At 42.0% G+C, this 26,776-nt stretch overlaps 1 protein-coding gene across 2 annotated transcripts in view; it reads right to left on the reverse strand.

Moving 5' to 3' along the window:
- The window catches only part of LOC135093164 (nephrin-like), a 143,251-nt gene that overhangs the window by 85,289 nt on the left and 31,186 nt on the right, over positions 1 to 26,776 (reverse strand). For both annotated transcript variants that reach the window (XM_063992090.1, XM_063992091.1), the window contains exons 4-8: positions 25,728 to 25,928; positions 23,651 to 23,802; positions 12,073 to 12,217; positions 9,467 to 9,597; positions 4,515 to 4,675 (exon numbers count right to left, since the gene is read on the reverse strand). In XM_063992090.1, coding sequence (XP_063848160.1) covers positions 4,601 to 4,675; positions 9,467 to 9,597; positions 12,073 to 12,217; positions 23,651 to 23,802; positions 25,728 to 25,928 — 704 coding nt within the window. In that variant the 3' untranslated portion in view covers positions 4,515 to 4,600. The remainder of the gene's footprint in view (positions 1 to 4,514; positions 4,676 to 9,466; positions 9,598 to 12,072; positions 12,218 to 23,650; positions 23,803 to 25,727; positions 25,929 to 26,776) is intronic.

A 26,776-nucleotide genomic window follows, 5' to 3' on the forward strand; every position in this document is an offset into this window, starting at 1 on the left:
TCGTCATGCCCATCAGCTCCTCTAGCACACGAACGCCTCCACTCGCCGCCCTCACACACCTCGCCTCCTCACCCCTCTCCTGGTACACCCTGACTCAGACTCACACCCTTGTCGGCAGAAACACACAGAAAAAATAAGTAGTGAATTCATATATTGATTACTGACGATCTGAAAAAAAAAAAAAAAAACTAGCAGTGAATTTATATATCAATTACTGATTGATGTGGAAAATAGGACTGATTTCATTTATTAATACTGACGATCTTCTATCAGACGGAGAATTTAAGGTTAAAATATTCAGTACAAAATCAATAGGTGTTTCAAAAAGTCGTGCCTCCATCTGTCCAGTCCAGGCTTCATGCTTCGGGAATAATGATTATTACAATCAAGATCTTTCAACATGCCCTTATAGACTCCCTTCTCTCTCTCTCTCTCTCCTCTCTCTCTCTCTCTCTCTCTCTCTCTCTCTCTCTCTCTCTCTCTCTCTCTCTCTCTCTCTCTCTCTCTCTCTCTCTCTATGAATCACATCGTGTCACTTGAATTAGATCTCCTATAAACACCAATCTTAATAAAAATAATAATAAAGCAGAATGAAAAAAAAATTAATAAGATAAAGAATAATGATTAAAAAATGAAGATAACAGCAGGAATAGCATCAACAACAAAAACAAAAACAACAACAACAACAACACCCACCACCACCATCGCCACCACCACTACTAATAACAGCTGCGGCAGCAGCAGCAGGAAGGATATGATGCCGTTTCCCTCCCTCGCATGCCTTCCCCCCCCACCTACATGACACCTGGACACCTGAAAGCCTGTTAAGTCCCCGCTCGGCCATCACCTGGACACGCCGCGTCAGGTTGGCACGAGGCTGCTACATCGCGCGTGTCACCTGGAAGCACTTGGATTCTGTGACTTCCGGCAAGTCTCCTCAAATTCCAGCAGAGAGAGAGAGAGAGAGAGGAGAGAGAGAGAGAGAGAGAGAGAGAGGAGAGAGAGAGAGAGAGAGAGAGAGAGAGAGAGAGAGAGAGAGAGAGAGAGAGAGTCCATTAAACCCAACTCCCGTGCTGAGGAACTTTGCACCCACTGTTACCAAGTCTTGGCCGCCCCTCAAGCACACGGCGGCGGCGGACCACTTACACGCGGGGACAAAGGCTAAGTTTCCGGCCGCTAACTCTTTGACGAGAAAGGGAACCGCGTCAGAGGAACAAGGGAATGTGCCGCCCAAGTTTTATTTTCCTGTTATTTTCCTTTATACGTGTGCCGCCAACCTTGTCTGCGTGACGAGGACAAGGGCGAGACTGTGCCAAACTATGCCCTTCAGAGTGCTACATTTTCTGGAAGTGCTTTGCGTGAATTTAGCCTCGCCTGGATGCTCCTTTTAGGTTCATAGTTGTGTAGTATTCATGGTAGTGGTTTCTAAATGCTTCCTCTTCCGTCGTCAATACCTCGGGTGAATATAACCTTGCCAAGATGCTCCTTTTGAGTTCATTTAAAAGATGTGTAATATTAATGATGGTAATTTCTGAATGTAATTTGGACGACTCGTTTTAAACAACTAGATAAATGTAATGTGTTTATGAAGGAGATAATATTAGGAAGGAGATAGGATTTAGGAAGGAGATAGGAAGAAATTGGTTCTCAAATAGAGTGGTAGATGAGTGGAACGGACTCAGTAATCACTGTTTGCATATAGACACGGAATAAAACAAGAGGCCAATTATTTAGTTTCATCTAGGTAGAGAATTAAAACGGTAAAGTACAAAAAAAAAAGTATATAACAGCTCAAAGATGACTATGAGTACATTTATGTAATAGTGGAAAGTTTAAAATTCCTCCCTGCCATCACCTGGTTAACAGCAGGGTCTGTGTGAGCGAAGGCAAAGTTAACCAGACAACTGCAGGGGAGGGAGCAAGTCCTCCACGCCACGCTGGCCCCGTACAACCAATAACTGCGACCTCAGACTATCACAACACAACGTTTGGTTATTACTCTGCCGGCACTCTCTCCCTCGCGGCCGTGAAAACTGCGGGTCAGGTCTGACAACGTGTGTCCCATTGTGTTAACTAAAAGAAAACATGCCCGGTCAGCAAGAAACATGAGTGGACTAAATACGAGCAATGTACAGAGTAGCACAGGGAAAAATGAAGTAAAAATGGTTCTATGATGGACTTTACAGGTTAAGATGAGCGTGTGAAATACTTGAAGAGTAAAGAATTGGGGAAAACTGGAAAAAAAAAAAAAAAAAAAAGTCTGGTTCGGAAGTAGTCTGAGGGTACTAAAATGTTGATAGGATAATGAAATAAAAAGGAATCTAAAACAGTAGCAACAGAAGTAAACTGAATATGGATGGAGTTCAAAGTAAAAAAAAAAAAAAAAGGAGAAAGAACATGGAAAAAAGTAGTTTCGTTATAGGTTTTGCAGGTCCAGAAGTGGCGTGGTCAAAAAGTAACAGGAGTGTAATAAAAAAAAAAAAAATGGGAGTACGAGCAGTAAAAGAAAAAAAAATTTAAATAAAATAAAAAAAAGAAGAAAAAGAAAATCCATAATAGATTTTCTAAGTCTTAAAATACGTGTTTGTATATCAAAGGAAATTTTCAAGCTCTTTTTTTTTTCCGAAAGTCTGATTCACTTTTATGACACGGAGTTGTTGGCCAGGGAAGGCAGAGGAAGAAAAAAGATTAAAGAAAAAAAAATATAAGGTAGGAAGGACAGGGGAAAAGGAAAGACGACGTGTATGACGAGGCACGAGTTCAGAAGAGACCATAGGAACACTGGAGGGAGAGGAGACAGTGGTGCGGGGTGGAGGGGACGGGGAGGACACGGGTTATCAGTCCAGAATGGGAAACGTCGCGTGAGGGGAAAGAGGAGAGACGTAAAGTGGGACACGTGAATATTTTTTTGGGAGAAATCTGGCAAAAAAAAAAGGGAAAAGGAACAGAAAAGACACACACAAAGCGTATCAATAAAATAACAGTATAACGTGATTAAAGAAAACGATAAGAAGGAAAAAAGTCGACGTTTTTTTTTATGAAATTCAGACAATGAAAAAAAATAAATAAATAACAGAAGAAAGAAACAATGCGAAAAAGCGAGTGACCCAGATCAGTTTGCAAGACACTGGATCATTCAAGGAAAACGGCAAAAGGAAAAAAAAAAAAAAACTCCAGGTGCCCCCCCAAAAAAAAATCAGAGGAGTGGCATTTCTTATTTTTCGTGCACACACTTTACTTTTTCTCGCCGCTCTCCCTCTCTCCACTCCGCCGCACTTTTAAGAGACATTCACCGCCTCAAAGGTTCTCGCAAAACTCAACCTGACACCCTTCACGCCCAGGCCACGCGCTGCTCACTGACGTCCCCGGGTACTCCCCCACTCTCTCCCTCCACTTCACCCCTGTACCTTATCTTCACCTCTCCTTCACACTCTTGAATCCTCCGTGCATCCATTCCTCACCTCTCCATCTTCTTCCAAACAGAGCAACAGGCCCACGTCGAAATTGAACGCAGATAAGCCCCTACAGTTGATGGGTCGCGTCCTATTCATCCTTTACATGTCACACTGGGAGGGAAAAAACGGGTTGAATGAAACATTTCCTTCCGACAAGACCCAAACGTTTTCCACGACAAGTGACGCGTCCGCAGCGCCGCACTCCTTTCCCTCCTATTGTCGCAAAATGGAATAAAAGGATGAAAAATAAAGCCTCAACGTTTCCAGGCCCGAGCGCTTCCGGACAAGACGTTCCGACGCCTTTTAAGAGAAGCGACCCAAGAACTGTTGTTATACTGTATGTATGTATGTGTATATAAGTATGTATGTGTATTTCAATTCCACTGGAGAAATTGCGCAGAGAGAGAGAGAGAGAGAGAGAGAGAGAGAGAGAGAGAGAGAGAGAGAGAGAGAGAGAGAGAGAGAGAGAGAGAGAGAGAGAGAGAGAGAGAGAGATTAAAACACATTATGTACCAGGAGAACTTTGGGACCTTCCTTACTGGGTAAAGTCTTGTTTCACAACATGTATATTTCTTCTACAGGAGGAGGAGGAGGAAGAGGAGCACAAATGAACACAAAAGAACAACAAAGAGCAGCATATCTGTAGGTTCTTACCGTGGATGGAAAGGCTGAGGAAGAGGAGAAAAATAAAGAGGAAAAGCAGGAAGAGGAAGTTGAGCAAAAGGAGGACAAGCAGAAGCAATAATATATGGAAAAGTAATAGAATGAGAAGGAAACAGAACAAAAGGAGAAAGAGAATAAGCAATAAAAAGTAAGAGGGACGACGATTCAAGAAAAAAAAAAAAAGATCAGAAACAGAAAAGGAGAAGAGATGGAAAAGAAAAATAGAGGAAGAGTAAGAGAGGGAGAACGAAGAGCAGCCATACTAGTAAAAGTGAGAAGAAAAAACGCTGACGAGAAGAGAATAACCAGAAATAGAAAAACGGAGAACCCATCAAGAAAAGTACCGAGTCATAATGAAAGCAATGCAATGACAAACACACTCAGGTCGGTACTCACACTTAATGTTGATGCTGACGTCGTTGCTGCGGGAGTCCCCCTCTACATTGGACGCCTCACACTCATAGCGGCCAGACCTGTGCCTCTTAAACCGCCTGCAGTGCCAGCGTCGCATCACCCACGATCACCCCAGCACTTACGTTGTGGACCAGCTCCTCGCCCTGGGGGATGCCGCGGGGGAGAATGAGACGCGTAAACATGAGATTGGGAAGGATGAGAAAGAGCAGGAATACAGGGAAGCGTATGTAAGAAGATAAGGAGGAAGAAAAGATAAACAGCTACGAAAGTATGTAAGGGAATGAAAAAAAATAACAATGAAAGACAAACACACAAGGATATGCAATGTAGAAAGAAGAGGAAGGGCAGAGAGATAGGCAGAAGAGTATACAAGAAGAGAAGAAAGAATAGATAGAAGGAAGGATAAACAGGTAGAAAACTATGGGAGAAGGAAAAGGCCAACAAAGAAAAGAGACAAATATACATGGAATCAATACAATGTACGAGTATATGGAAGAAAGGGAGAAGAGAGAGAAAGAGAGACAGGAAGACAAGGGGACGAGTGTACAAGAATAAAAAGAAAGACGAGATAGAAGAGAATGAAAAGAAAAGAAAAAGAACAGCAAAGATAGAAATATAATGTGAAAGAGGAAGAGGAAGAGCAGACACAGAAATACAAAGAACAAAAAAGAAGAACTAAAAAGAGATGAAACAAGGCTTGCGAAAGAAGGTAAAGGGCTACACAGAAAATTCAAGAAATACACATGGAGAAACACAATGCGAAAGAAAGAAGACCAAAAAAAAAAAAAAAAAAACAGAAATACAAAGAAAGAGTAAATAAAAGAAGGAGAAAGAGCAGATGGAAAGACAAGGCAAAGGAAAAGGACACCAAAGAAGACAGAAACACACAGGGAAAACACAATAGCACAATGGAGAGGAGAAAGGAAGAGCAGAAAGACCAGAGAAAGACAGAAAAGACAAGACAGAGAGAGAGGAAAAAAAAAAAAAAAAACAGGAAACACAGAATCTCGTGGAAAAAGCATTAAATCTCCGTAAACATCCATGAGGCATCGCACTGAGGCTGATTCCTGAAGGCCTTACAATTTCCCGGCAGTGGCGAAGGAGTAAGTCACGTTCGGTTTCTCCAGCCCAGCCACTTTTCCTCTCTTACTCTCCCTCGTCTCCCTCTTCCTTTTCTCCCTCAGTCTCTTCTCTCTCTCTCCCTGTCTTTTTTTTCTCCCTATCCCTCACCTTGTTGTTCTCTCTCCATACAAGTCTCCCTGTCTCTTTTCTTCTCTACCTATCCCCCCGTCTCTCTCCCTCTCTCTCTCTCTCTCACCATATCTAATCTCTCGTTGCCTCTCTCTCCCTCCCTGTTTCTCCCTCTCTCCCTAAAAGTCCCTTCCCTGTCTCTTTCCTCCTTATCAATCCCCTCCTTGTCTCCCCCCTCCTTATCCGTCCCCTTCCTGTCTCTCTCCCTTTACGTCTCCTTCCTGTCTCTCTCTCTCCCTTCTTACCCATCCCCTTACTATCTCTCCCTCCTACCCTTCCCTCCTCTCTCTGTCTCTGTCTCTACCAATCCCCTCCCTGTGTCTCTCCTTCCCTACCCGTTCCCGGTGTCTCTCTACCCCCATACACATCTCTCTCTCTCTCTCTCTCCTCTCTCTCTCTCTCTCTCTCTCTCTCTCTCTCTCTCTCTGACGGCCAGAAAATACAAAACGTCTCAGCCATGGAGAAAGGAAGAGGCGCGGTAGTGAATACAAATAAGGCTGGACTTTGCCTCTAGCTAATATCGCCATCTGGCCGAGGCGAGGCTGCAGTGAGGAGGAGGAGGAGGAGGAGGAGGAGGAGGAGGAGGAGGAGGAGGAGGAGGAGGTATAAAGGTATCAAATGGATAAATTAGAGTGATACTTAAAGAAGGTAAAAAAAAAAAGGAGCAAAGAGGGAAGAAGATAATGAGGAGGAGGAGCAATAAGGAGGAAGGAAAATTTGAAGAGGAACAAGAGTGGATGGAGGAAGAAGAGTGGGGAAAGGGAAGTAAAAATGAGGAAAATAGCAGATTCGTTGTAGACTTTTCCTTTCATTGCTTCTCATTTCTTTCTCTCTCTCCTATCCCATTTTTTTCCTCCTCCTCCTCCTTCTCCTTGTATTTTTATTTAACTATTCTTGAGTTTTCTTCATTACTATCCATGAACTTTAATTTTCAATCCAAGCATAAAAAAAAAAACTGGAAAAAGGAAAGTCGCAGATAGAGAGAGAGAGAGAGAGAGAGAGAGAGAGAGAGAGAGAGAGAGAGAGAGAGAGAGAGAGAGAGAGAGAGAGAGAGAGAGAGAGAGAGAGAGAGAGAGAGAGAGAAAATGGGTGAGGTAAGAGCAACAGGACAAGATTGATGGAGGATTGTCTATCTGTCTGTCTGTCTGTGTCTTTCTGATGAGGGAGTTTGTCTATACATGTCTTTTAATGTTTACCTTACCGTGTTTGTGTGTGTCTGTGTGTATGCTATTATCTCTCTCTCTCTCTCTCTCTCTCTCTCTCTCTCTCTCTCTCTCTCTCTCTCTCTCTCTTGCAGAGGAGGGGAGTTCAAGGGACGAAGCAGAAGAAAACGAACTCAAGACACACACACACACACACACACACACACACACACCTCAAAGGTATACCATTTTTACTGAATGGACTCAATTTCTACCTCTTCTGCTAATCATTCTATCTGGTTTTCCTCGTCTTCTAGTCGTTTCTTCTACCTCTGAGTCCATACCCCTCTTTCCACCTCTTCTTCCTTCTCCTCCTCCTCCTCCTCCTTTTACAACAGCACCTGTGACCCAGCAGTGGAACGATTAGTAACTCCAGTTGGGACATTATCCCTAATCACCTTCATTTATTCTTAGGCCCAAACTTCTTCAGGGTGGGTATTTCTCACCCCTCAATGTGGTTATTAACCCTTAAACTGCGCAATTATGATTTCAGGATAGCTGCAGGGTGCGCAAAAAATGGCAAAAAATTAACTTGCTTGAAAACTATCTTTGATCTTTTGAAACTCAAAGGAGACAAGTAGAGCACTGAAATGTGAAATAAAAAATGAAAAAAAAAAACATTGTGTGGCAGTGATGGATGGCTGAAGTTCTTTGGGAAGTGGCTGGGGGCCAGCGACAGGGGAGCCGGGAAGGTGTCAAAGAGATCATTTTCCTGTTCTTTCTGCCAGTGTGAATCATCAGGAAGTGTTGAGAGTGATTCCTCAGAATCTTCTATCAATGGTAAAAATTTTGATGGTGTCAATGGCATATTACGGGCTTTGCCTGGCAGTGAGGAAGCGGCAGCGTGCTCCTGACCTTGAGAGGCAGGAGTGTGTTTACGGGATTTCTTGGGCTTTCTCACAGTACCAGAAGTTGATTGCTGTAAATAATCTACATCATCAGGGCCTAGTCCAAGCTTTCTTTTTACTATCTTCTTCTTTTTACGACATCTGCCTCCCCCATGGCCATGAATGTGGGAGCCAGGAGGCTGGCCAGCATCGGAAGATGATAATGAACTACCGTCTTCCATGACTGCCTAAGGCTGACTGAGACAATAATGCCTATATGGAGCGAAAGAGAGATGATGTTGCCAAATGATGTTCATTGGATTTTACGGTGGCTGTGCGGGAACTTTTGAAATGCAGCTTAGAAAACCTGTCATCTTAAGATGTCTCGCGCAGTTGGTCGAACAGCATCTTAAGATGTCTGGCGCAGTTTACGGGTTAAGCTGCCGGGGGACGGGACGAGGGAGGAGGGAAGGGCCTTTTGGGGGGACAAGGGCGGAGGTTGTGGAGAGAACGGAAAGGTAATGGTGAAAAGGGAGAGGAGGACGAAGAGGAAGAGAAAGAGGTGTGTGTGAGATGGTGATGAATGTAGGCACAGTTTATGTATGGTAAGGTTTGCTATAGGAGGAGGAGGAGGAGGAGGAGGAGCAACAAAGGATGGGTAGGGCTAGAAGCGGAACGAAAAAGAACAAATAGCAGCAAACATGTTCGTCCTTATGGGATTTTTTGTAAGGAGGAGGAGGAGGAGCAGGAGAAAAAAGGAAGAAAATTTGGAGGGATAAACAAAACTAAAACCTTATTTTTCCCTCACTTTCATTCTCCCTTCGTGTGCATTGAAGTGCGTAATTCGGAGGGAAAAGACTCTTATCCGCCTAACAGGTCCCCCTTTCTGCATTTCTTTTCTCAATGGCTGAAAAGGAAAGCTGAGAAAAATCTCCAGGCCTCTTCTTTCATGTTGAAAAATAACACCAGGCATATGATAAGGGAGAGAAAAATAAAAGTCCACATAATGGGGCTTAAAAATAGAACAAAAACTGATAAGAAAAAGACGGATTCAGAACTGAAGGATGTTCAGGAGACAAGAAAGGGAAAAATTGAATAAAATAATTAAGAGAGTAGTATGATAATATGAGAATAAAAACAGATAGCATCAAATAAAGGAAATAAGAAACATTTACAAAAAAAAAGAGAAAAAATAAATGAAAATGGAGCGCACGAGAAGACATCATTTCACAATAATGAGTGTCTATATAATACCAGAAAAGCAGGAGACACAAATAAAGAAAAGATGAAACCCAAACAGTATCCTGAAAATTAAAATCGCTATAGGGAAAATGACAAAACAGGGAAACAGGAGGAGGAGGAGGAGGAGGAGGAGGAGGAGGAGGAGGAGGAAAGCAAGGACGACTACGATAACAAGGAAGAGAACGAGGATAAGAACGGAAAAGAAACCGAGTACAAAGAGAAGGAAGAGGAGGAAAAGGCACAACAAAAAATAAATAAATAAATAAAAGGACCAGGAGGACAAAGATGAAAAAGAAAGAAGACACGACAACAAGATAAGAAAAAAAAAGAGAAGAAAAAAGGACATGGGTACAATAAAACGCGTGGAAAGAGGAGAACGAGTAAACAGCTAAAGGAGGAGTGGGCGTGTTACCTGATGGAGCCAGCGAATCTTGTAGGGTCGAGGATTGGCGTCGATGGAACACTCGAAGAAGAGGTCGATGCCTTCCTTGAGGTTCCGAGCGTTCAGGGTACGACCGAGGGTGAGGTTAACGAGAGGCTTATCTGTAGGAGGAACACAACCACAGTGTGAGACGGGGCTTGAATGTGAGAGGAGAGAGATGGGCGCAGGTAAACAGACAGATCATACCAACTGATGGAGAGATTGGTAAGTGAATAGACAGGTCAGTTTGTGAGAGCAGAATTAGACAGATAAACAGTTTATAAATAGATTATACCATCTGACAGATAATCATGTCAGCTCGTGATGGCAGAATTACATATACAGATGGCAAATAGACAGACTGAATGATAGACACTTGTACTTACAGGAGCAAAAATAGACAGATAAACAGATGGAAAATAAACGGATATACTGGCAAATGAAATTGCGAGGAGAGAAACAGACAGACACACGGATATAAAAAATAACTTCATGGATTTTTAATAAGAAAGAGACTTATATAACGACATGGCCTTGTAAGGAGAGAGAGGCAGATAAAATTATATAGTCTGAGGAGGGAAGTTGAAAAAAAAGACACACATTTACTTAAGCAGAAAGATAAACAAAAAAGTAGACTGATGAGATTATGAAAAGAAACAAGAAAAAAAAACATTCAAGATTACACAGGCATAAGAAAAAAAAAGCCAGTACCACTACTCAAATCCATTAAAGATTATATAATATCTTAATAGTGATAAATAAAATATCCTTTACTGAAAATATCCGAGTATTATACGCCGAGGGAGGGAGGGAGAGAGAGAGAGAGAGAGAGGAAGAAAAAAAAATAAAGTAAAAAAAAAGATGATCTCAAAGGGAACATTCGGTGTCAACAGGAAGAATGCGACAGAAAACAATCTTGTAATAAAAAAATGAAACTTCTGAGGATGCTCGAGGGATTTTTTCCGCACCGCACTGAAAGGCGCGAATTGCTTGGGGAGTAAAATGTGCCGCGCTGTGAACGGGAGCGTGGCAGAATTTTGACGGCAAGGTGAAATTGAGAAGCCCTTCATATTACACGCGGCGCGCGAGAGAGAGAGAGAGAGAGAGAGAGAGAGAGAGAGAGAGAGAGAGAGAGAGAGAGAGAGAGAGAGAGAGAGAGATTGACAGAAAGACAGAGAGTGACAGAGAAAGACAGGCTGATAGATGGACAGACAGATAGATAGACACACATACAAAGACACAGAGAGACAGACAGACAGACAGACAGACAGACAGACACAGACGATGAGATAGCTTATAGGTATAGATAGGTTAAAAATATGAAAATAAGTTAGGCAAGGCTATTGTAGAGAGAGAGAGAGAGAGAGAGAGAGAGAGAGAGAGAGAGAGAGAGAGAGAGAGAGAGAGAGAGAGAGAGAGAGAGAGAGAGAGAGGGGGGGAAATGGAAGTAAGAGGAGGAAGAAGATAGGAATGATAAGCGAAATCAGATGACACTCTCTTTCCGCTCCTTTCCTTCTTCCCTCTTTTTTTTTCTTCTCTCCTTTTCACCTTAAATTCGATAGATACTTTAGATCTCACTCGATTTCAACCTATTCCACGCACACTGATTTTTCTCCCCTTTTCTCCACTTCCTCGTTCTTTTTTTTCTTTCTCTTTTTTTCTTCCTTGTTACTCCTCCACCTCCTTCTCAACGTACCATGAAAACTAACGAGACTTGCTTTTTTTCCCACTCCTCCACCATCCACTCCTTCATGTACACACTGCTCCCTTTGGTACACTAACTTCTAACTCTCTCTCTCTCTCTCTCTCTCTCTCTCTCTCTCTCTCTCTCTCTCTCTCTCTCTCTCTCTCCACCTTCCTTTCATATATCAAACTCTACCTACTCACGACCTTCAAGTTTTCCACGGCCCTGCTCGAAAACTTTTGCCTCCTCCTCCTCCTCCTCCTCCTCCTCCTCCTCCTCCTCCTCCTCCTCCTCCTCTTCCTCCTCCTCCTCTACCTTCTTCCCACGCACTCCCTACTCACGCCCTAACTTGTCTCCTTCAGCTATCCTCTACCTTCTATAAACTCCCTTCCCGTGCATCACTGCTTCCCAAATCGCAGGGCTGAGGAGGAGGCAAGGCTAGAATGCATAAGTTCACTAAATATACGTTGAGAAATAATGACAGGGTAACTTCATTGGATTTCATTTGAGTTTTCTTTATATTTTTCTGTGATTGAAGGTATGAGGAATGTGTGAGGAAAGCAGCAACTGATCCGTATTATTGCTAATATCTAAATCACAAAATGTCGAGTGTATGTAGATGGAATATGTAAAGTGAGGGCATGAAAACTTTGCGAAAGCCAAAAGGTGCCCGTCTTGTTAAAAGTTTGGGAGCCACTGGCGTAGGCACACTACCCACCAGAATATAAAGACTCGTGACAACTAAACTGTATTATATGAAATACTATAATACTCTTTTTCTTCTTCGTGGAACCGTGTTTACTAACTATTTTTTGTCCGCGTTCGTACCCACAGGCCAGTCTTATTTTGATGTTGAAAAATAGAATGAAATCTACTCATCCTCCCTCCCTCCGTCTTTTCAGTCAGTACTCACAGGAGACGTCGAGGACAAAGATGTCTTCCTTGGTCTCTCGGGGCAGCGTGGGGTGCTGGGCGCGGCACACCAGCTGGCTGTGGTGGTGGCGCCTCTCCACCTGTAGTCTCAGCATGCTTACTGTCACGTTGCCGGTCATCTCCATCTGTGAGAGAGAGAGAACTTATATTAGGAAGGTGGTCCCTCGTTCTAATTAAGTACTAAATGCCAGTATATAAGTAAAAAAAAAAAAAAAAAAAAAACAACGATGATCCATCGATGGAGGATTATATACTAGTAAAGATAACTATTGGTAAAATAATACTATGTTCACAGAAAGCAAGTCAAGTACATGTCACACTGGACAGTGCTTAGACACGAAAGAAAATAAAAAAAACAACAACAAAAGAGTCTGGCAGATAATTAATGAACAACGTTACAAGAAAAATGTTAGCTGAACACAACAAAATAAAAAAAAAGAATAATTTGATAACTTATAAAAAAAAGGATGGAGATTCTGCAAAACCCGCAAAAAAAAAAAAGATAAAATATAATAACAAACACACAAAACACAAACATCTACAATCATAACAAAAGTACTTTAGAGGTAACCGTCACCACTTGAACTACACGGTGAGAATACCAAGAGATCCTCAGAGCACAACACAACAAAACAGACGCGAGCGATACACAAGAGTGCGCGCCGCTGCTTCAAAGGGACTGCTACGCCAAGCCCCGATTAGCCAAGTTCAACAATGCTCCCCAGTGCTACAATACCTATTTTCCTCCACTCCTCCTTTGCTCTCCTTCCTTCGTTAGCTAAGTGGAGTCGCACGAATCTCCAACAACACCAAACGAACCAGGCAACGAAGCCGAACCGGAAGAAACTAAGCGAAAACGAACCAACACACGAAGCTGGTTCATCCGAATATTCATGGTTCCGAACACAATCGAATTTGATCAAAGGGCAATTCACGGAAAGAAGGAAAAGCACCTAGAGAGAGAGAGAGAGAGAGAGAGAGAGAGAGAGAGAGAGAGAGAGAGAGAGCGCTAATACATAATACAAGGGAGACCTAGGCAGCAAAAATACGCTCATTTCTGGAAGGACGAGAATAAGATGAGGGTCACAACACACACACACACTCGTACCGTCAATATAAGTCATTGGTACGGACCAGCATAACTCATAGAGAGAGAGAGAGAGAGAGAGAGAGAGAGAGAGAGAGAGAGAGAGAGAGAGAGAGAGAGAGAGAGAATAACCAATAACACTGTCAAAAGAGTTACAACAACATTGGGAAGTCTGTGGGGGCTCCTGCGGACTGTGAGGGAGAGTGGGAGGAGGGAGAGGGGGTGGGTGAGACAGGGAGGAAGGAGAGCAGTTACACACGTATATGGTCTTTTATATCCCCCTCTCTCTCTCTCTCTCTCTCTCTCTCTCTCTCTCTCTCTCTCTCTCTCTCTCTCTCTCTCTGGTATATACAGTACAGATAAAGAAAAGATTCTAAAAGTCACTATTTTTGGAGTCTTTCTGCAGTAAACTTTTTGTAGAGACACGAAAGGAAATAGTATCTGTACAGCAAAAAGTAACCCCAAAAACTCTCCTTTGAACACAGAGGTACTGGAAACACACACACACACACACACACACACACACACACACACACACACACACAATTAGACGCACACTTCCATGCAAACCAATCACTCAACATCCCTAAATTCCTGTGTGCGTGTGTGTGTGTGTGTGTGTGTGTGTGTGTGTGTGTGTGTGTGTGTGTGTGTGCGCCCCTGCGAACGTACAAAGGAATCTATTACATTTTGTGCAAACGCAGGGATTGTGCAGGGAATGGCGGGCGAGTAAGTGTAACAAATAGGTCCATATCCTGCATTTCATCCCACCTCAATATAGATACCCCCTAAAAATAAAATAAAAAATAAAAGTTATACTCGCCATAAACGCAGATTACATACACGCGTCCATGTTCTCGATAAATAATAGGAAACAAAAAATAGGAGAGTGAGAGAGAGAGAGAGAGAGAGAGAGAGAGAGAGAGAGAGAGAGAGAGAGAGAGAGAGAGAGAGAGAGAGAGAGAGAGAGAGAGAGAGAGTGTGTGTAAAAAAACAGTGGGAATTTATACACAGAGAAATCAAATGTTGTATGATTCTGTCAGTGGACTAAAATAATACACGCCAGATTGCGGAATACGTGACTCATAGAAAATGGTCTGGAGGGAGAGGTTTTCTTTTTTCATTTTAAGGGGAAAACAGTCATTTGTACTAGTTTTTATTTTTTTTTTTACCATTTTTGTTATTTTTCCTTATTTTTACATTGTTTAAGTGGTTTTCTAACGGTCTCTCTCTCTCTCTCTCTCTCTCTCTCTCTCTCTCTCTCTCTCTCTCTCTCTCTCTCTCTCTCTCTCTCTCTCATGCATCTAAATATATTATGCTATTCTTCATTTCTTTCTTTTCAATATACCTGTATGTTAATTGCGTACAAACTTCTACAGTATAGCCAATTGTGTGTGTGTGTGTGTGTGTGTGTGTGTGTGTGTGTGTGTGTGTGTGTGTGTGTGTGTGTGTGTGTGTGTGTGTGTGTGTGTGTGTGTGTGTGTGTGTGTAAGATTTATATGCCTTCTGTATACTTATTATGACAGGTTTTCCTTTTCGTGTTATGCGCGTCTCCCACTCCTTCCCTCTCCCTCTCTCTCCCACTTTCCCCACCTTCCTCCCGCACTGTGTAGGGTTGACGGAGGTGTTTTGTGCCGAGGACATAAATCTAGCATTGTACCCGTGGCTATAAATAATTCCACCAGCGCCACCAGCGTCTCAGTCTGGTTGGAGGTTCTCTCTCTCTCTCTTCCTCTTCCACTTTCTTTCGTCTCTCTCTCCTCTCTCTCTCTCTCTCTCTCTCTCTCTCTCTCTCTCTCTCTCTCTCTCTCTCTCTCCTCTCTCTCTCTCTCTCTCTCTCTCTCTCAACTCACCCTCTTTAGCTTTCAGTTTCTCATTTCCTTCCTATTTCTACTGTACTATGCTTTCACTAGTGTCTCTGGCTGAAGGTTCTCTCTCTCTCTCTCTCTCTCTCTCTCTCTCTCTCTCTCTCTCTCTCTCTCTCTCTCTCTCTCTCTCTCTCTCTCTCTCTCCCAACGTGTTAAATTTATAAACTCTTTCTCGTTCTCATCTTCTATTGTCCTCTCTTTTCCTGCATCTACTTAGTGAACTCTATATCAATCTATCCCACTTCATCCCTCTCACTTCCCCTTTCCTTCTTTCTCTCACCCATCTACTACCTTTAAACCCTAAAACTTCCCATTCTTTTCCCCTGCAACCTCTCCTCGACATATCTATCTTACAAAGCAGCTAAATTTCCACTTCTTTTCCTTTCTCCACTCCATGTCTCGCTTGCTGCCTGTATCTTCAAGTCTCCCTAGTAACTTGACAACACTCATGTCTAAGTGACTCTCAACTCTATCGCTCTTATACTCTTCCTCCTACTACTGCTTTTGCTCTCACTCTTATTCCTCTTTCTCCTCTTTCTCCGAGTCCCTCCCTTGCCTCTCCTGTTCGTCCGCTTCCTTCTCCTGGAATACCAAAACACATAGTTCTGCAGTAAAGGCGGATCGCATTATTCTATCGTGTTTTATGCCAGGACGCCCCTAATACACGGCTCGGACGCATAATGCAGCTATCAGAGGTAAGACGCATGAGAGCGCCTGCCATCTAGCGAGTGCAGGCCCGGCGGAGTTGAAGGTGTTATTGTTGTGCTTGGTAGTGCTGGTGGTGGTGGACGTGGTCGTGGTGGACTTGATGGTGCTGGCCATGTATTGTTGTCATTGTTTTCCTCAGGGACGCTCTCTACTCTCGGGGACGTCTCGTGATTCTGACTGATTGGTTTTTGATGTATACTTTCCACTGTCCGAGTTTAATATGAGTGTGTGGAGGGGAAGGAAAAATTAAACCTGGCCTATTTTTCTACCTAATACTCTTCTTCTTCTTCAATAAACAAAACCGTCATTCTCCGTTCTTCCCCTCTTTCTTCCCGTCTATTCCATTCCTCTCTCTTTCTCTAAGTTCTTCAGCCTCTTGGAAGGAGTACATGCGCGCATTCACGCACGTACTACACACCACTTCAGAAAACTACTCATTAGTCATTTCCTGGAGGAGGAGGAGGAGGAGGAGGAGGAGGAGGAGGAGGAGGAGGAGGAGGAGGAGGAGGAGGAGGAGGAGGAGGAGGACTGTAGGCCAGAGAAAAGAACAAAGTGTCATATGAACTGAGAAAGTGAAATTCTCTCTCTCTCTCTCTCTCTCTCTCTCTCTCTCTCTCTCTCTCTCTCTCTCTCTCTCTCTCTCTCTCTCTCTCTCTCAGACAACATCTAGGTTACACAAGGTGGGGATTCAAGAAAATTTCTCAATTAACTTCCACAAAAGCATAAATTCGAAAAGTAAACACGAAGAAAACTCTGAACCCTTCATTCTGTTAAGCAAAACGAAACTTTAAATTTGGTGATTACAGAAAGGGAAAGATACACCTCCAAGTTGATCAAAGTTGACGGGAATGAAGAAACGCGGGGGGGAAAAAGAAAACTCCTTAAGTGAAATATCTCTTCGTTAAGAATAAAACCTGACCGCCATCTCTCTCTCTCTCTCTCTCTCTCTCTCTCTCTCTCTCTCTCTCTCTCTCTCTCTCTCTCTCTCTCTCTCTCTCTCTCTCTCTCTCTCTCTCTAAGCTTTAAATGAAATCTAAAACAAATATTTTGTCCGATGCTTCACTACAGTATTTTCCTAAATCCAATAGTCATGAAAGTTTTATTGCTATTTGTATATATATATTTTTTTTTCAGACAGGAAAGCGTCACTTTTAAAAATCCTTCCCCATTCCCGCCTGACGGACCCACGCTTCACCATACTCCCCAAGCTGCCCCACGTCCCCCACTCTCACGCACACGACAGAAAAATTTGAATAAGCGTGGGAGTTCGTCCATATGATCTCCTTATTCATGCGCATTTTAAATTTTTGTCTTTTTGTTTTCGTGTGCCTTTGTGAGAGCAGGCTAGTCACTGTTTTCGATCAGGCGTCAGTTGTTATTTCCAGCTGGTAAATTCCAACTTTTTTTTTTTCCTGTTTTCTGTATTTTTTTTTTTTTTTTTTGGCTAACGTTTCTGTATCTCTACATGCTGAGGCTTCTGTATCTTCTTACTTACACATGTTTTTGCCTCTCTTCATTTACTAGCGTTTCTGTATCTTTTATTTGTTTTTGTATGTTCTGTATGATAACGTTTCTGTATCTTCTATATGCTAACCTTTTTGTATATCTCTATCCTAACATTTCTGTATCTCTCTATATATGGTAATGTTTCTGTATCGTTGTATTTTCTAACGTTTCTTTATCTCTCTTTGCTGACGTTTCTTTATCTATTTTCTAACGTTTTTGTATCCCTCTATTTGCTGACATTTTTTCTTTATCTAATTTGTAACGTCTCTGTATTTGTTAACGTTTCTGGATCTTTATATAACTTCTTTTTCTTTTTCTTTTTTTTTTTTTTTTTTACCTCCATATGCTAACGTTGCAGTCTGATGGTAAAAGAGGTTGAACGCTGATATCAATACGTACAAATACAGGAAAGGTCTCTATTATCACGCCACTTATTGTGCGAGTAAAAGGAGCATCACCGACGGCTCTTTGATTCACGCTCGTTACCCTGCCTGCCCCAGCATTCTCCACGACTCCCCCCCACCTCCCCCGCAGCCAGACAACTAAACTCGGGGCGGCGGACGGAGACAGCGGTGGAAACAAGGAGATAATCGCCTTTACGCCCACTGTCCAGCGTCCTTTCCTACACCTGCCTCCCGCCGGCTGGTGTAGGCAGAGGATTGTCACGTTTCGTCCAATTTATCGGCTTCACTCCCTCTCTCCTGGCGACAGTAAACCTCTGTCGACCACTCGTGCCAACCTGTTCTAAGTTTTGTGTATTGTTACTTTTTTTTATTTTAATGTCCGGCAATACCGTGAAGAAACGAATATTGTTGCCTGGTGTATAAGTCAGAGGAGAAAAATATATAGATATCTAAATAAAATATGTCACGTGACTCAAGGTTCCCGAAGGCATGCTCTTATGCTCTTTACTTCAAACGTCCAATCTCAGCTCATCATTCTGAGTGCGGAAGTATTCCAGAGAAACTCTACAAGTTCGAGTGTGCATAAAATCTGTAAATTTCCGGCTGTGGGAGCTGGCAAGGAAAAGAACATTAAGGTAACGGCGGCGACTTACCAGGCTGAATAAAGATGGAAGAAATATCGCAGTAATCATGTTGAAAAGTCTTTATCTACTGTGTTTCCACCTACCTGCGGACTAAGCTTTCTCATTTATATACCATGATGAGACAATAACGAAAGGAAAAAATACAATATCGTACTTAATACTTATAATATTTGAGACTTAACCCACCCTTAAGCTCTCAACAAAAAAACAAAATCATAGAATTTACAGTTTTATACGTCTCTACATGAAGTCACGCCACTAACTCAGCAAAATAATACTTTCAAGAAACACACTCAGTATCTTCGTTCCTGGAATTGCCACGGGGATAATGGCCGTCTTTTCCATCACCTCGCACCAGTATTTATGTGGTTTTCTTGAAAGCAGCGGACGAGAAGAAAAATTATGCTAATCTCTTACTCTCAGAAATCTCTCAATACGAGGAAGACTAAACATACTGGAATCACAATGGATTAAAAGGAAATTACATAGAGATCAAGGGGACCAACTTTGAGTCTGCGAGTGGGTGGCAGGGATGAGCGTGGAAGGCTTCAACGAGCTACACAGGATAGAAAGGGAATGGAGAAAAAAGGCTAACGATCTCTATGAAGAATATGCAAGAAAAGGAATATACCAAGAGGTCACCCCAGATGGATAACAATGAAAACTAAACAATGACCTAACAGTATAAATATTTACTTATGATAGCAACACATCTCAGACAGAAAATAAAGGTCCAGTTGACTGATACCGATTTAGCGGATCGTATTATAGGGATTATGTTCTAGCTGGTGAGCTTCAAAGACATGAAATTCAGAAAATATGCGTGGGAGTTGTTAGGGGCGTGATCTTTTTCTTCTATATACCTATATCTTAACCTATAATGAAACCGTGTCGAGTGCAACAAAATATAACAAGAAAAAAGAAAAAAAACTAACAACAACAGATGTTCAATTTCCGCATCTCTAAGAAGTCAAAAGTTCCAACCAAGTTAACCAATTAAGTTCATAAGATTTGTTGACATCCCTCCCTTGAAACAGTCCAAGTCACAGGAAGGCAGACAAACAAACCAGACAAACAGTTCCAGCGTTTACATTGAGGGTATACTAATTAGAAAGCCAGTGACTAATGGTCATTTTAGCTCCATCTTACATTCTCAGGTGCAGGGATACACGAAGGGCGGGCACAGTGAAGACGGAGAGGAAGAATAATGACGGGGATTGCATGTAGGGGGCGCCAGATCATCCTGATAGATGACTAAACTTTCATAACGATGGCGGTAAAAAGAGATCAGGGCGGGCAGGTACTGGAGGGGCGAGAAGTAAGACAAAAACAGGGAGGTGGCGGGGAAGATGAGGTGCAGGTAAGGCGATCGTAGGTGACGGGAAGAATGAGGAAACTTGGAAAAACTTGATAGATGAGACGGCTATAACAGTAAAGATACCAGAATACCAAGAAACTGGACAGATAGACATAGATAGATAGACACGTAGACGGGCAGACAGACAGGTAGACACAGATTGACCGATGGACAGATAGAAAGATAGATAGATGGATACACGGAAAGACAGATAGATAGATAGATATATAGATACAGACAGGTAGATAGGTAAATAGATAGACAGACGGACGGACGGATGAACAGATAGACAGATAGATAGATAGATAGATAGATAGATAGATTGACAGACAGATAGATAGATAGACAGACAGAGACAGACAGAGAGAAATATAAATAGATACTATAAACAGATGAATAATCCACCAGTAAAAGAGAAGAGTGGAGAAACAAACAACATCGGAGTGTAAAACAATAATGCAAAAAAGAGAAAATAAATAAAAGAAACAATGTTAAAAATTTTCAGGTCAAATGAAGAAAAAAAAAAAAGTAAAACTGAGATACTTTACGGCAAAGGTAATGCTTGCAGAGAGTCAACAGGACCATTAAACTTGCAACTCCAGACACAGGCAGTAATTGGCAGCACTTTGGCCTCGTATATATATAGACAGCGGTGGCGCAAAAGGTACTGGGGACAGCAGACGATCAAACCTTTCTATTTTTTTAACAAGAAAACACACAAAATAACAAATATTTCTTTCCGATCATTACAATATAATTAACAACTCCAAATGTAAACGCTCACTGAAAAACACTCACAAATTCATTTGAAAAAGCTGATTAATTAATGCCATCAAAAGCAACACCACATTGTATTAATAACAATGGGATATATATCAATAAAAAAAAAAAAATTCAAAATACACAAATATTCAAAATACATATAGAAAAATGTTGATTGGTAAAGGGGAGACTGGGAGTAATGGAGTTGGGGGCGGGGGGGGAGGAAAGGATCAGTGGGAGAATGAGGTGAGGCAGAAATGAGAACTAGGAGCGTTACGTGGGAGGTCACGGGAGGAAAGGAGAAACAGTGGGGAGTGGAAGTGACACCTGGGAGAAGTAACGATGAGAATGAGGCAAGGGGGAGTAGAATAAGACAGGGCGTAGTAAAACTGATACAATGGAGAGGTAAAGATGAGGAGCAGATACGCGAGGGAGTAGGTTGGGGAAGGGGACAATAGGTGAAGGTGGTGTGATATGTTGCATGAGAATACACAGAGAAAGAGAGTCAGGAGGCAGGAGACTCTTGACATTCGAATTATTTATGGACAGCGAAAAGCAATTTGGCTCAGAATTGCTATATAAAAGATTCACAGGAGCTGCTCGGGCTGGCGACGGGAGTAACAGAAGAGGTTACGAAGAAAGACAAAAAAAAGTGACGAAATGCAAAAACGTGTAATTACTCCCACGTGCAGCAGAGCAAAGGCGGTGCTCGTTTGTTTTAGTTGTGTTCAAGTTTACATTGGCTGGTGGGGAGTGCCCTGTTTTTTACTCTCTTTTTTTTATTTTTGCTTCTGCCTGTACGTGTGTGTGTGTGTGTGTGTGTGTGTGTGTGTGTGTGTGTGTGTGTGTGTGTGTGTGTGTGTGTGTGTGTGTGTGTGTTTCTCTATTCAAGTTATTGTTTTCTGTTTCATGTAACGTTATGAGTTTTTGTTCCTTTACTAAACTTCGATTTCATATTTTTATCTAAACATTTATCTATTATTATTTGTTTGTTTTATCATATTAATTCATTCACATACCCATTGATCTACTTACTTATTTACTCCATTTGGTCATTTCCTTTACGGTAACATAATCGAACTTATTAATTTATCAATCCATTTGTTAATTTCCCTAACAATAACATATTTGAGCCGACTCCTTGCTTCCCTACTCCCTTGGTCCCAGTGGTGTCTAATTGCCTCAGCTTACACCTCATGATGGACGCCTGCTGCCGGCAACGCTCTGAGAGTTGTGTAAAGAGCTCTGAGCTGCTTTGTACCAAGCCACTCATTATGATCCGTAAGTTTAAATTATTTCATATCTTACTTGACTGTGGCAAAATGAACGACCTACTATATTTTCCAGTTCATCTATATAAACAAGGTAAGTCTCCTCACGTAATATAAGGTAACTCTACTTCATTACCTAAAGAAATGGACAGGTTAGCAATAATCATGTCTTAGGGAGTATTGCCTCCCTTATTTCAAACGACGAAAGAGTGATGCACTGCACTTTTATGTTAAAATATTCTTATCTATCTTCAACTCTTTTCACTTTCACGTAGGATCACTGAGTCTAACTGGCATCCACCACTGCCGTATTAAAAATATCACTGTTAAGTTTTCTCTTTGTTATCCACACACAGCTGGCCCACAATTGTTCCACCACCCTCTCCTATTTCTACACACCCCTACTTCCATATTCATCACTCTTTAACTCACATCAATCATCCCTTCTTCCTTTGTGTCCATATATAATCAAACCCATTGAAATTTCCAAAGAGAAAAAAAAAAAAGAACCCTCGAAACATAAAAATCAGAGCTAACATCATAACGCAACAAACAAAAATAAGGAACATAAAGGACTACAGCTTCCGCACCCTCACCTCATCTCACCTGGAGTTAAACGGCGCAGCGTAATCACCATCAAAACTCGTGGGTGAGAGGAGTGAGAGATCTTTCTCGTTACACGTGCCTCATTACTCTCTCTCTCTCTCTCTCTCTCTCTCTCTCTCTCTCTCTCTCTCTCTCTCACTAAGGCAGCAGACCACATTATCTTACACAACCACACCACCCTCCATCCTCTCGTCCACCAAGACTTTCCGTCCCACTTGTTCCTCTTCAGTAGGCTCCTCCACGCCTCCCTACGCCTCCTTAAGCCTTTCTAAGCCTCCGAGTGACTCTCAACACCTCCCAAACAAGAGCCCCACGGAGATGGAGAGGAAAAAACCTTCACTAGATTTACTTACATGTTTTTTTTTTTTTAGTTATTTTCCATTTTTCGTCCCCCTCGTGTGTGTGTGTGTGTGTGTGTGTGTGTGTGTGTGTGTGTGTGTGTGTGTGTGTGTGTGTGTGTGTGTGTGTGTGTGTGTGTGTGTGTGTGTGCGAAATAAATGTCCTCATTGGAACTTTGTGTGTAAAGTTCGTGTTATTTTTTCGTCAATGACAACTTAAATGAAATATTATTACTCGCTTTTAGTGAGAAAACAACCGCAAATAAAAGTTTTCTAGCCTTTGTTTTCTCTTTTCTACCTCCTCCTCCTCCTCCTCCTCCTCCTCTTCCTCTCTTTCATACACAAACAAATTACCACTTTAAGCTCTCTCTCTCTCTCTCTCTCTCTCTCTCTCTCTCTCTCTCTCTCTCTCTCTCTCTCTCTCTCTCTCTCTCTCTCTCTCTCTCACAGGTTACTAATTACGGGTTTTGACTAATTAATCCCAGTCATTAATGAAGACTATCTATCAAGACTCGTTCGTTTTTTTTTTTTTTTTGGAAGAGCAATTTTATTTTTTCCCCCGGAGAGCGTGATGCGATATTTTATTTGCAACCGTGTTAATTTTTCACATGATGTTTGTTTATTTTGGTGTTTTTTCTCCTGTGATGATGGCTGCACCTGAATATAAAGTTCTCTCATTTTATTTTCCTGTGTGTGTGTGTGTGTGTGTGTGTGTGTGTGTGTGTGTGTGTGTGTGTGTGTGTGTGTGTGTGTGTGTGTGTGTGTATTTTTTGAGATTCGATTCTTTTAATAAAGTTTCGGGTCCTGATAGCGCGTGGGCAAGGGTACACACACACACACACACACACACACACACACACACACACACACACACACACACACACACACACACACGAAAACAAATTCCCTAAAAAAATTTAAAAAATAAAATAAAAATAAAATAAAAAAATAACAATTTCCTTTCCACATTATTTTTCCCACAGCACCTTAACACCTTCAAGACTCACCTGAGACTTTTGCTGCGCCACCTGCTTGCCCTGAAGGAACCACGTGATGAGCGGCGGCGGGTTGCTGCCCACCACCGTGCAGACCAGTTCGGCGCTGCGCCCTGCCACCAGCGGATTGTCCTCCGACGTGACACTAACACTAAGAGGACCGCCTGAGTAGGGAACAGAAAACGAGAATGAATGAGAAGGGACAGGAATGAAAACGGGATTAAGATTAGACCGATGGTACTGACAAAAAGAAATTGATTGATTGATTGATTAGAGACGTATAAATCTGGTGCACGATTGGAAGAAGGGCCTGATTGATTGACTGATTGACTGATTGATGCACAGGAAACGCTAAATCGGGTTCACGCGGGGGACAAGAGGAAGAGGGTGATCATTTCCGAGTAGGGAGTTTAAATGCTGAGGGAGAAGTAGCCAGTTAGGAAGGGAGAAGAGAAGACGGATGCTGCATGGACGCGGCAACCAATCGTCGCTGAGAGAGGGTCGAGCTGAAAAATGGACGCATAAAAACCCGTCACGTCGTAGGGCTGCGCTGAGTGATGGGCGGCCAGGCGTCACTGTAGGGGCGTCGGGTCCTCTCCAGCGTGATTTAGGGCTTGTGAAAGGCAAGACTATTTACTTATTTTTACTTACTTTTATTTATTTTTTTTTATCCTGAAGTGTAATTTCTCAATAGCTTGCTGTTTACGGCACCAAAATCAATCAGTTAATGGATTCGTGGTTCTTTAATGTGTGTGGTGATCTTAATTCGTCTTGTAGAAGGAGTATGCTGGTAAGTTGTATTACGTGTATTGGTGTGTGTGTGTTGAGGGGGAAGGGGGTCGCTGGTTGTGTGCTTATCAATCATTTACATGTTTTATTTCTGGCCCATATATATATATATATATATATATATATATATATATATATATATATATATATATATATATATATATATATATATATATATATATATATATATATATATATATATTTTTTTTTTTTTTATTTTCCTCCCTCTTGCAGGTGAAAATTTCCCACATTTATCTTGAAAATGTCACAATATAAGAGTCTCGCAAAAAAAGGTTGGTGATGAAATAAAGATTTTGTGAAAGTGCGTCGCAATTAGTCATTTCATTTATTTTTATTCTTTCAGTTAATATACGTTCTTTTATACGGACTGAACGTTTGCGCTTGTGCTTTAAGCACAAAAGTCGCAATGCAGAAAACTTGCAAAATAGTTGATTACAGAATGAAGCACACACACACACACACACACACACACACACACACACACACACACACACACACACACACACACACATTGCAACAAGCGGAAATACTCAAATCCTGGGCAACACAATGGCACAACGCAAAAGTTTCGCCGCGTGAGGAGAGGAGAGGACGAACGGACGGACAGCTGTCTCTGGGATGGACAGGGCAGCATAAAGACACCATAACCCAGAGACGCGACGTAATAATATATAAAAGAGAAAGAAAACGAGCAAACACACAGCACGGCGCGACAACACACCGAGGGAAAAAAGACACGGCCACACAAAGGAAAAGCTTCAACCACATACGCACAAACCATAACCACAAGAATGAAAGGAAAAAAAATGATGCAAGAACCAACGTACATAAAAAGAGAAGAAAAAAAAAAACTATAAAAAGAACAACAGTTACAAGCAGCAGCAACAATAAACCGTGGAAAGAGATTTGAGAAAGAATAACGAAAGAAAGAAATAGTGAGAGAAATACAAAGAAAAGGAAAGTCTGAAATAAAAGAGTAAGAAAAATTAAAGAAAGGTATGAATAAAAGAGGAAAATCGAGAAAGAAAATAAAGTAAAAAAATAGTTAAGAATAGAACGAAAGAATAAGGAAAGATAAAAAGAAAATACATACTACGAACACACACACACACACACACACACACACACACACTAGCCCCCCCACCACACACACTCCCACAACCACCCACACTAACGTACACATCCAGAAACATCCACACACACACACACACACACACACACACACACACACACACACACACACACACACACACACACACACACAAGGACGGCAACTCACAGCTAACGTTGCGGTGGTGCGTGGCCACGAGCGGCGCCGTCACGTCATTGTTGGAGGCTTGGCAGGTGAAGGGCAGCCGCAGGTCCTTTCTGGAGGCGGGCACCTGGAGGTCGTTCACGGTAGTGCCTGAAGAAGTCACTGTGGCGTTGGCATCTACCTCCCTGCCGGCCTGCATCCACACCACGCGCGCCGGCGGAGACCCTAGCGGAGAAAAGGCAGCGGAGATTCAGTGATAGAGGAATGGAAGGAATTGGAGCATTAAGCCTCTAAATCTGGTGGATCCTTCTTGTCCTTACTTGAACTCAGATTAGATTGTTAGATTAAGTCATGAATGCTCTCTTAAAACCAGTTAATTATATTTTGCGAGCCTTTTTCATGCATAAGTAAGGCAAATTAAGGGCATAAACGATTTAAAAAAATATCGTATTTAAACATCTATTATTTCACAGTTCTAGCATACAAAGGACAATTTTTATCAAGCTCCAAAGAACATCAGAATGCTGTAGGTTAAGTAGAATTACGCAGATTAGGTAAACAATAGACTCTTAGAATATTACGTGATTGTTTAAAAATTTATCCTAGCTAATTCATAATGGGATAAAACAGTATAACAAAGACCTCCTCCCCATCCTGTGCTGGAACGTAAACAGTTGCCAAATGTGTTACGTAGTATGGGAGGAAAAATAAATAAATAAATAAATAACGAGCTTTCTATAGCAGATTATTCAATTCACAGTTATCTGACGGTCCTTACGTCGTCGAAGAGGAGGAAGAAGAGAAGGAACAGAAGAAGGCCAAGGATGAAAAGGAAGAGAAGGAGGAATAGGTAGTGGAAATGATAAAACAGCGATATAGAAAGAAAAAAAATGAAAGGCTGAGAATAAAAACAGAAGAAACCAGTCTAACCTGTGGTAGTGCAAGGCATATAGTGGTGGTGGAGTGAGTAAGTCGGGCACCAGTGAGGGGATTCCTGAAGGAGGCGAGGAAGGACGCGGCGACGTGTAATTAAAGAACCGAATGAAGAAGGTAAGAAGAGGAGGAGGAGGAGG

This window comes from Scylla paramamosain, chromosome 42 (genome assembly GCF_035594125.1).
Source record: "Scylla paramamosain isolate STU-SP2022 chromosome 42, ASM3559412v1, whole genome shotgun sequence".
Lineage (NCBI taxonomy): Eukaryota > Metazoa > Arthropoda > Malacostraca > Decapoda > Portunidae > Scylla > Scylla paramamosain.